Consider the following 10,395-nt stretch of genomic DNA (forward strand, 5'->3'; position numbering starts at 1 on the left):
CCACCATAGCCTGCGGGAACATAGTAAGACCCACACTAAACTTCAATTGATATTCAGGCCCCAGATTCCTCCAGGGGAAATTATCATTCTGTTCATAATAAGAGCCACAACAAGCAGCACCTGGAAAATGACTTCATTATGCACTCTGCTTCAATAAAACTTTCCCTGCTATGACCCATCGGAAACGCACACACGGTCTAATCGTGAAATGAAAACTATATTATGCATATGATAGAATACTCATTTGATGGTTAGCTCTGCTAGGATGCACATCTGCTAGGATGTGTTTGATTGGCAGGTGTGTTAACCCATTTTCACCTGAGATCAAATTCTAAAAAAGGTCTTCTACATCCTGACATTTTTCTGAAAAAGCTATGTTTCTGTGTCAGTCGTTCTTCGATTTTTCAAAAATAGCAGATCTACAAGCTCGTAGCGCGCCACTCGGTGGCGCGCTATGAGCTTGTAGATCTGCTATTTTTCAATAGCTAAAGCACAACATAACGCTAACAACAAAAGGGGTTCCCGCTCAAAATGGGCTAATGCAACACTGTAGCCTTGGACGAGGGTGTGCTCTGAGACTCGTTTTTTTTCCCCCTCCCTCCTGAAGCCATTATCCAAATATGTTGTTTTTTGAAACAAATGAATGGCAGAAAAATCAAAGTATATCAAAAATGTATTGGCCTTCATAATGGAATTCCCTCAGAGCAAGGACATTGTAACAATGGGCCATTCTCCCTTCCTGTCCTTTCCCTCTCTATATGCCAATGGACGTGACCTCCAAAAAAAGCTCTAACAATGGGGCCCGACCAACAACACGAGCCCCTGGCTCCCTGCCACAGCCACTACGCCGCAATAAGGTGGCTTTCATCTCTGTTGTTATATTTAACCCGTTTTGGGCGGGAACCCCTTTTGGTGTTAGCATTATGCTATGCTTTAGCTATTGAAAAATAGCAGATCTACAAGCTCGTAGCGCGCCACCGAGTGGCGCGCTACGAGCTTGCAGGTCTGCTATTTTTTGAAAAGTCGTGAAAATGTGGCGCAAATCTTTGAATATATATTTCATAGCGAACATTTTTAACTAAAATATTTGCTTCTGGGGGGTCGGTCCCTGGAACAACATATATATATTTTTTTTTATGATTTGTACTTTATTAAATTTCTTTTGTATATGAAACTGACATAGACATAGACAAAACACAACACAATAAATGCATAACAAAACAAACACAAAACAAAACAAAACAAAACAAAACAAAACAAAACAAAACAAAACAATACAATATAACAGAGATGCACAGAAATATCCCGCAGTCCACCCCAGCCCCAATTCCAGACATATTCCTTCAGTGTATTTTCTGGAACAACATATTTTGAGATGGGGGTCTGTGGCCCAATAGAGATAATTCTGGGGGTCCTTGACATGAAAAAGGTTGAGCACAACTGACATAGAAACATGGGTTTTTCAGAAAACTATCGCCATCAGTCCAGAATGGGTTAAGGATGACATGCTAGCCTATCGGCCTCTACCATTGTCTCCGCCGTGATTATTCTCTACCGTTGTTTAGCCCCAGTTGTGGCTTCTTTGATGAAAAGGTCGCTGCTCAATTGGAAAACAGTCATTAAAATGCGGTGGGGTACTGTTCACCCAGGGTGCACTGGGGGAACAAAACTCAACCGAGCTGGTTAATCAAAAGTTAATTATCCCATTTTGAGCGGGAACCCCTTTTGGTGTTTTAAACATTGTTATAATTTAGCTATTGAAAAATAGCAGATCTACAAGCTCATAGCGCGGCACCGAGTGCCGCGCTATGAACTTGTAGGTCTGCTATTTTTTTTTAAATCGTTAAAATGTGCCTCAAATCTTTCAGAAAATTGTCATGATTTAGAAAACTTTTTTTTCAATTTTGACGTCAGGCCTGGATGGGTTATATAATTTTCATGCAGATGAGGGGCAAACATTCAAATGAATCCCAGCTCTGCAATCATTACAAAAAATAAATAAAGAAATAATTGTAAAACGCTATAAAATGTTCAGGGGACTGGGGAGGCTGTAAACAATATGAAGTTTAATTTGAGGTAAACAAAGTGAATATCCACCAGGGGGTCTGGGAAGGAGAAAGTGAGGTTAAATCAAATTTGGAAACACAGATACCAGGCAGGTTTTGTTGTCTTGATATACGTGCAATTAGGCGGGTCCTTTGATGAGGACACGGGGACAGAGAAAGTTGTGTCTCCACGCCAGCGGATAGGAATTATTTAAAGGGGATTTATATCTTCTAGGGGCAGGCAAAGTGGTAGATCTCTGTGAAATGGGCAGCTATTGTATCCAAAATGAAATAAAATCCACATTTTAAAGAGACCACGCAAGCCACCTATCTAGTAGGGTATTTTGCCAAATTATTGAACAATTGAGAAAGAGATAGGCTACTGGAAGAATAACTTAATTTACTGTAAGTGACACTGAATATGCACTGTGCAGGCACTATACTGACCTACACAACATTCAACTTAATAACTTTGTGAAATGAGGCAAAAAGTAAGATGCAAGTACTTTTCCAACAATTCTCAAGTCTTTCCTCATCAAAGGAAATGATTGTCTTATGCAAATTACAACCAATGAATATTAAACTGACGATGTTGAAGTATCACAAATGAAGAACCATTGTTCTGGAAGTGCAATGGAATGTGGTTTAACCCATTTTAGGCGGGAACCCCTTTTGGTGTTAGCATTATGTTATGCTTTAGCTATTGAAAAATAGCAGACCTACAAGCTCATAGCGCGCCACCGAGTGGCGCGCTACGAGCTTGTAGGTCTGCTATTTTTTGAAAAATCGTGAAAATATTTATTTCAGAAAACTGGAGGATTTAGAATACTTTTTTAAAATTTTGAGGTCAGGCCTAAATGGTTTAATTTCTTCTCTAATTCTATGTGCTTTTATAATGTTCACCTTTTCCCAGTTGTGCCAGCGGGTTTGGGTTCATTGGTGTGCATTACAACCACGCTCTAACAATACAGGGCCTCCCCCGTGTCAGCACAGTTCATGAATCCTAGCCCCTTATGCACCAGGCGATTAGTATGGTTCTCAGTCTGTGGGGCTTTGCCAGAAAATGAGTTCTCTTTAACCCAGTTTGAGCGGGAACCCCTTTTGGTGGTTACATACATTATTATGTTATAATTTAGCTATTGAAAAATAGCAGATCTACAAGCTCATAGCGCGCCACCGAGTGGCGCGCTACGAGCTTGTAGGTCTGCTATTTTTGAAAAACTGTGAAAATGCAGTGGCACAAATCTTTGAATATATATCCTTTCAGAGTGAACGTTTTTAACTCAAATCTTTGCTACTGGCGGGGGGGGCCTGGAACAACATATTTTCAGATGGGGGTCGGCGGCCAATTACATATAATGTTTGGGGTCCTTGACATGAAATATTGAGAACCACTGATATAGAAACATAGGTATTTCAGAATCAGAAAACTGTCATGATTTAGAGGACATTTTTTAAAATTTCGATGTCAGGTCAAAATGGGTTAAAACATATGCCCCCTGCTGATTCTCTTCCTACCCTGATATGAAATTCCAATTTTTATAATGAACACCAATTTCCTGTACGGGCAAGGAGAAGAAGAAAAAAAAAGTTTTACACATTTACGTCCCTTTCCTTAGATGTCCATGCTTATTCCCCCAAAAAAATGAAAGAAAAAAAATATATAGGAGAAATCAGTTCTGGACCTCATAGTAAAATATTCAAACAAGTGCTGATTTATATGACTGCATCGAGGCTACAGGTACACATTTGCATCTTGTGCCGTTTCTCCAAGACGAATGCACACATGACTGTCCTGAGTGTAAATCAAATTACCTAAACTGTAACAAATTCGATTAAGTCATTGATTTCTAATAAATTGGCTTAATCACCAGCTGTTGTCATGCTGAAATTGTTGTATCACAAGTTTGTCATGCTTGTCGGTCGTGGCTTCCTTACAAAGGTAATTTACCTTGTTTAAAGTGCCCGAGGGCTTTAATGGTTAAAGAGCATCATTTACTGTTCCTGCTGAAATAAATAAAATGAACAAATTTAAGAAATGGAGCTCTACAAAAAAAGTTAAGGAATTAAACAAAAGCGTTTGATAGGTTTTTTCCAAACTCCAAAACTTTATTACAATTTTACATGGATTTAGGATTTAGTTATAGGCTAATTAATTGCTAAATGTAGGCCTAATGATATCTGGAAGTCAGTATCCATCCTGCATGGGACGATCTATCACTGGTGATGTCGATGCAGAGGATACCGTAAAGACCGAGCATTTTTTGGTCTTCATTTATGTGGCATCCTTTTCTTTATTTTGAAATGACTGGACTCATCATTAATCTGTAGAAATTGAAATTAAAGTCAGTTTAACAATTTTGTCCCGTTATTGTCGGAGTATCTAATTCAACAGCATATCGTGTTCATTCTCACTTATAAAACATAGCAAACAAGTCTGAGCAAAAAAAAAAAAAAGAAAAAAAAATCCATTGATAATCAAAATATCACTTTAGATTATGAAAATATTCAGTTAAGAAATCAGCACACAGATGTCGAACAGTTTACTGCTATCACCGATGCTTTGGCACAAGCACTCTGTAGCTGTAGTGTACATTAATATTGCACAATTGAAGGAGACATTGGCGATAAATTATGCATATCGGCACTTACAACACTGTATGGGCTCATCCTCTCTAGGGTATGGACACTCGTCTCTTCAGGAAGAGACACCACACCTCCTCCTGTATCCATCATCTAGGAATGGCACAATAAAATGATAACTGAGTATTAAGAAAGCTTATTGAATCCAAGCGTAATTACAAAAAAGAAAAAAAGCTTATTGGAATTACATTAAAAAAAAAGCATGATCCATAAGCTCAGTTTATGGTTTAAGTATAAGGTTAAAGTTTTACCTCAAATCTCAGGGAGGCAAAAACATTGGATAATAGCTATACAGAAGTGACTGGATTGTCTGGTGAACGAACGGTCGGTAACGCTGACTTACCCTGATGGTGGCCTCCTCCACTTCTCCCACGCTCCTCTTCCCTCCTGGTAGCCAGCCATAGGACCAGTGCTGGGAAACGGTGACCTGCACCACCAACGCCAACAACAACAACACCTGCACCAACGCTCTACTGCTAGCTGTGGCTTCCATTGGAGCTGCAGCAGAGGAAGCCAAAACCATTAAGCCTGCTTTGTACGTACGTACCTCGTCGTGCGGCGGTGTCGCCCGTCGGAAAAATAGCAGGTGTTTCTTTGATCTATACGAGCGTGCACGACTTGTAGATCTGCTGTTTTTTGGTGAGGGACACCGTCGCATGACAAAGTCTGATTGATTAAAGGGGCATTCCACTCATTTTCAACATTTTACTATGTCATTAATATACCTTAGAGCTGTTGTGTGGAAATAATAAAAAAGTCTACCCATTCTGTGTGTGTGTGTGAAAAAAATCATTAACCATGTTAATGATTTCTTTCAGACCTCTAGTTCTAGGAAACACAGAATGGGTGGTCTTTTTTATTATTTCCACACAACAGCTCTAAGGTATATTAATGACATAGTAAAATGTTGAAAATGAGTGGAATGCCCCTTTAAGCATATAGAATAGTTACCATTATACCGGTATAGTTATCCCCTCTATCTCAGAACCCATTACTTTAGCCGTCCAACGCGTACCCTTACTCATAATGATCAATACGTTTTACTCTGAATTATGAATGAATTGAAATGAAATAAAAAGAGCATGGGAACACAAAACAAAGAACTTAAATTTTAGACAGACTCACCGCTGTATTTTCCCTGTGAGCATGTGGTGCATTAGCCACTAAACCAGGGTGGCGGTTTTATAGGTTTTTGCAAAGGCACACAGACTGAATATAATCCCGTCTCTCCAGGTGTGACACATTTAAGCCTGACTAATGGGACCCAGAGAGGGACCCAAAACGTTGCTAATGGAACTGGTTAAGATGCGCCATCACCACGACAGTTCAAACCCACACAAGTTCACTATTAGTCACAATCGCTTTGTTTTTGTTTAACCCATTTTGACCTGGGAACGATTCTATAAATGTCTTCTAAATCCTGTCAGTCGTTCTTCGATTTTTCAAAAATAGCAGATCTACAAGCTCGTAGCGCGCCACTCGGTGGCGCGCTACGAGCTTGTAGATCTGCTATTTTTCAATAGCTAAAGCATAACATAATGCTTACACCAAAAGGGGTTCCCGCCCCAAAATGGGTTAATAGATAAAAAAATGACAGTGTGACGATACAATGGGTAATTTCTCTCAATCTATAATTTATTGCAACCAGCATTTAGCAAACACATTGTAGCTAAACCCCCATACATATTCAATAAGAGGAAACAACACTCAAACATGATGCTTGTGTATTACACTGTACTGTACATGAGGTGCTAGGCCTGGGTTATATAGGGTTGACTGTCTAAATACTTTTAATGCATTTACAGTAGGTTAACTGTAAAGACCAGTGGTTTATTCCAAAGTACAGTAGTAGTACAGCAGACCGGTTTAGTCATGGCTAAAGACCACACTAAGAATTGTATGTACGTCCATGGACCAAAATGAGTATTCCATTAACCCATTTTAGGCGGGAACCCCTAATTTAGCTATTGAAAAATAGCAGATCTACAAGCTCATAGCGCGCCACGAGCTTGTAGGTCTGCTATTTTTGAAAAATCGTGAAAATATTTATTTTGGATTTAGAAGATTTTTTTTTCATTTTGAGGTCAGGCCTAAATGGGTTAATTAACTCATGTCAATAAATTATGATAAGGAAAAATACAAAGGAAAAACTATCTTTACATAATCCATGTGTTCCAAATGATCTAACAAAGCAGAACAAAGCAAACAAACAAAAAAACAAAGGTCAATGCAAAAATATATTCTAATTACTGTAGTAGAAATGTTGTAATATCCTACTAGAAATATGCAACAAAAATGCATTGTCCAAAACCTGTTGGAACATCCTTGCATGCATCTCTCAAAATTCTAAAGTTTGTTAATATCAAAGCATTTCCCATTGTGTTCTCTATTCCTGAGGAGTCTGGGTAAACAAGGTTCGACTGTGTACCAACTCTTCCTTGACACCTATAAATGCTAAGTCTTAATTAGTCTAATATACTGCCATACAGAACTTCACTTCTTAATTAGCTTCATAGGTTGCACACTTACTGTAACTGTAACTATCTGTGCAGCTGTTACTTAAAGGACCACTTCACCACTTTTCAACTTCTCTTCCTATAATTGGTCCTAACTAATGTTCATGATAAAATACCACCATTTTTTCCTACTCAGTCTGTGTCTCATAGGAAGGCTGTGGGCAGTTCAGAAACCCGTCCACCAGTGACATCATCGATGGTGAATCCAAGCTAATAGAAACGGCAGGCTTTATTTTCCTGAAAAGTTGCAATGCAAAAGTTGAAGCCATCGTTCTCACGATAATAAAAATCTAAATATATTTTAAAACAAATCTTGTTTAAAAAAAAATCTGCCTAATGATGATGTCACTGGTGGACGGGTGTCCGAACTGCCCAAAGCCCTCCTATGAGACACAGACTGAGTAGGAAAAAATGGTGGTGTTTTATCATGAACATTAGTGAGGACCAATTATATGAAGAGATGTTGAAAAGTGGTGAAGTGGTCCTTTAACGCTATGTAGTACGCTGAAAAATAACCTATACTGGTAATAAAAACCAACACTCAAAACATCATTTTACTTTTGAATAGCGTGTAAATCATTACTCTGCTTGATGTGGACCATATGACCGATATTACAAGACTGCAACAGTAATACATCTGGGAGCAGTTTGCAGTGCTGTGTGGACTCTCTTTTCTCATCAGACTTCCACCATAAAATAATCATCTGGCTTATGCATATTAAATGTGTCACTTGGTGACAAGCTTTCCTACGATTAGAATTGTCTCTCTAATCAAAATGGCACGTTTCATGCAAATATGCACATGTAAATTACGCACAATCTGTGTATAAAAATGTCTCTTTAACTCATTCTGGGCGGGAACCCCTTTTGGTGTTTTAACTAAGCATTATGTTATACTTTAGCTATTGAAAAATAGCAGATCTACAAGCTCATAGCGCGCTACGAGCTTGTAGGTCTGCTATTTTTGAAAAATCGTTAAAAACGCGGCGCAAATATATATTCTTTCAGAGTGAATGTTTTTAACTCAAATCTTTCCTTCCGGGGGATGGTCCCTGGAACAACATATTTTCAGATGGGCTTCGGTGGCCAATTACATATCATTTTTGGGGTCCTTGACATGAAATATTGAGAACCACTGATATAGAAACATGAGGTTTTTCAGAAAAAAATACATTTTAAAAAGATTTTTTTTAAATTCAGGCCTAAATGGGTTAAAGCATGATGTAACGTTAGACTGTGCGACGAGACTCACTGTGGGTTAATTTAATTTTATGGAGTTAGACTAATTTACCAAGTGTTATTGCCACAGGCAGAAAATAAAGTTAGCGGGGTTAAATAACACTGCAGTACTGCTAAGTGCTTGTTATTTAACAGAGTACTGGTGAGGTAATTTGCACTTGCTGACGCAATGCAATGTGTCGGAACGTTAAATTTCATGTATTTGTTTTAATTAACTTTGGATCATAATTACTTGTCATATACATATATCATATATTCTACACATGATATATGTTTTAACCCATTTTGGGCGGGAACCCCTTTTGGTGTTAGCATTATATGTTATGCTTTAGCTATTGAAAAATAGCAGATCTACAAGCTCATAGCGCGCCACCGAGTGGCGCGCTACGAGCTTGTAGGTCTGCTATTTTTGAAAAATCGAAGAACGACTGACATAGAAACATAGCTTTTTCAGAAAACTGTCAGGATTTAGAAGACATTTATAGAATCGTTCCCAGGTCAAAATGGGTTAAGCATAAACATGAATTATCCTTGTTTTACATACTTTGTCAGACTTTCCAGAGGTGAGTACTGGACAGTATACTGCATACAAGACCACTGGCACACAAAAGGCAGTGTGGTCAATAACATAATAAACAATCATAAATAGAAACAAATGTATTCTACAAACACATAGTTATATAATCCATTATAGGCAAATAGTAATCAATACATACTATATTATATACAGAATGTACATATTATGTAAAGTCTGAATAAAATGTATTCTATTCAAAGTTTTCAAACATATATTATTTTTTTCCTAAAACAAACACCTGCATTCACCTTCAGCCTGCTGGACCTATATGCAGTACAATCCAGAGTGTTACTTTTACTCTTGAGCTGGGCCGGATATACCATGTGGGCACTTTGGGCACGTGCCCAGGGGCCCCTAAAAATAAAAATAAAAAAATGTTTTTTTTGTTGTTTTTTTTTAGCTCCACAGAAAATGTCCCTGCTAATCCGAATTAAATAAATGGTGTCTAAAAAGATTTTATTGTTGGTGAGAAGGGCAGCTGAAAAGTGCAATTGTGTGTAAAGCAGCAACAATGCGCTAGATTGGCTGTCACTCTGGGGGGGTAGGCGACCGGAAATAGGCCAATATAATGGCATAAAACTGCCCCAAAACGGCTCTGAAACAGCAAAAATGTTGCGCGCGCGTGAAGGGGGGCCCTTCGAGCTTCAGTGCCCAGGGGCCCTCAGAGGTGTTAACCCGGCCCTGTAGAGGGGCACATTAAAAAAAACAAAAAAAAAACAGTAAGGGATTTTCTTTTTCACTCTCCAAGTTGAATAACATTCCAGGTTTTTGCTGTCTATGCAAGGAAACAAAAAAACTGCTTTGTATTTATCCAAGAACTTGACAACCTTATTCAATACACGTAGCTACAATATAGCTAGATATATTATATCTACTTTATCTCACACTTCTAGACAACATTCACACAGACATTCTTGAAGGAAACAGACTCTTGAAGCAATTAATTAGCCTATATTATTTACAATATGTCACAATGAGTTTTTTAGAACTGTAATTGAGTGCAAAGGGTGTAAAAAGAGCTTGCCGTAGAAAATAACATTCTGACAAAATTGCATAAGTTAATTTGACAGAAGTACGTGGTATAATATCTGACAGGCGTCCGTCCTCATTTAAAATTGGCGTAGTCCGAGAAAATGTCGACAAAGTCCTGAACCACTCTATAGCAGAAGTCGTACTGTTCCTGAACAGAAAAGCAAAGAAGAGGTATTTCAGTGAACATGTGAACGCAGATAACCACATCAGCAAAAAACAGAACAGTTGAATCATGTCACAGTATCTGTTCTGGTACAACCTACCACAGTCTGAACCATGTGTGGTCTCTGCATGCGTAAACTTTTGACTGTCTGAAATACGTCCAGGAGGCCTTCAGCTTTCA

General features: G+C 38.4%; 2 protein-coding genes across 4 annotated transcripts in view; both read right to left on the reverse strand.

Moving 5' to 3' along the window:
* Positions 1 to 4,306: 4,306 nt before the first annotated feature.
* Positions 4,307 to 5,184, reverse strand: gnrh3 (gonadotropin-releasing hormone 3). The gene is made up of 3 exons (XM_079513274.1): positions 5,032 to 5,184; positions 4,698 to 4,781; positions 4,307 to 4,370 (listed from the first exon to the last, which is right to left on the reverse strand). Exons 1-3 carry the CDS (start codon positions 5,179 to 5,181, stop codon positions 4,317 to 4,319), a joined length of 288 nt encoding a protein of 95 aa, XP_079369400.1. The 5' UTR covers positions 5,182 to 5,184; the 3' UTR covers positions 4,307 to 4,316.
* A 4,767-nt stretch (positions 5,185 to 9,951) lies between these two features.
* The window catches only part of LOC306931277 (receptor-type tyrosine-protein phosphatase epsilon-like), a 61,803-nt gene continuing 61,359 nt past the window's right edge, over positions 9,952 to 10,395 (reverse strand). For all 3 annotated transcript variants that reach the window (XM_079512576.1, XM_079512577.1, XM_079512578.1), the window contains 2 exons: positions 10,316 to 10,382; positions 9,952 to 10,200 (listed from right to left, as the gene is read on the reverse strand). In XM_079512576.1, coding sequence (XP_079368702.1) covers positions 10,126 to 10,200; positions 10,316 to 10,382 — 142 coding nt within the window. In that variant the 3' untranslated portion in view covers positions 9,952 to 10,125. The remainder of the gene's footprint in view (positions 10,201 to 10,315; positions 10,383 to 10,395) is intronic.

The sequence above is a fragment of the Electrona antarctica genome, assembly GCF_951216825.1.
Source record: "Electrona antarctica genome assembly, chromosome: 10".
NCBI lineage: Eukaryota > Metazoa > Chordata > Actinopteri > Myctophiformes > Myctophidae > Electrona > Electrona antarctica.

Coding starts and splice junctions, on each gene's coding strand:
- gnrh3 (XM_079513274.1), bottom strand. CDS start 5,181: ATGGAAGCCACAGCTAGCAGTAGAGCGTTGGTGCAGGTGTTGTTGTTG. Junction 4,782..5,031: donor TGGAGGAGGCCACCATCAGG/GTAAGTCAGCGT, acceptor TGCCATTCCTAG/ATGATGGATACAGGAGGAGG. Junction 4,371..4,697: donor GGATGAGCCCATACAGTGTT/GTAAGTGCCGAT, acceptor CAATTTCTACAG/ATTAATGATGAGTCCAGTCA.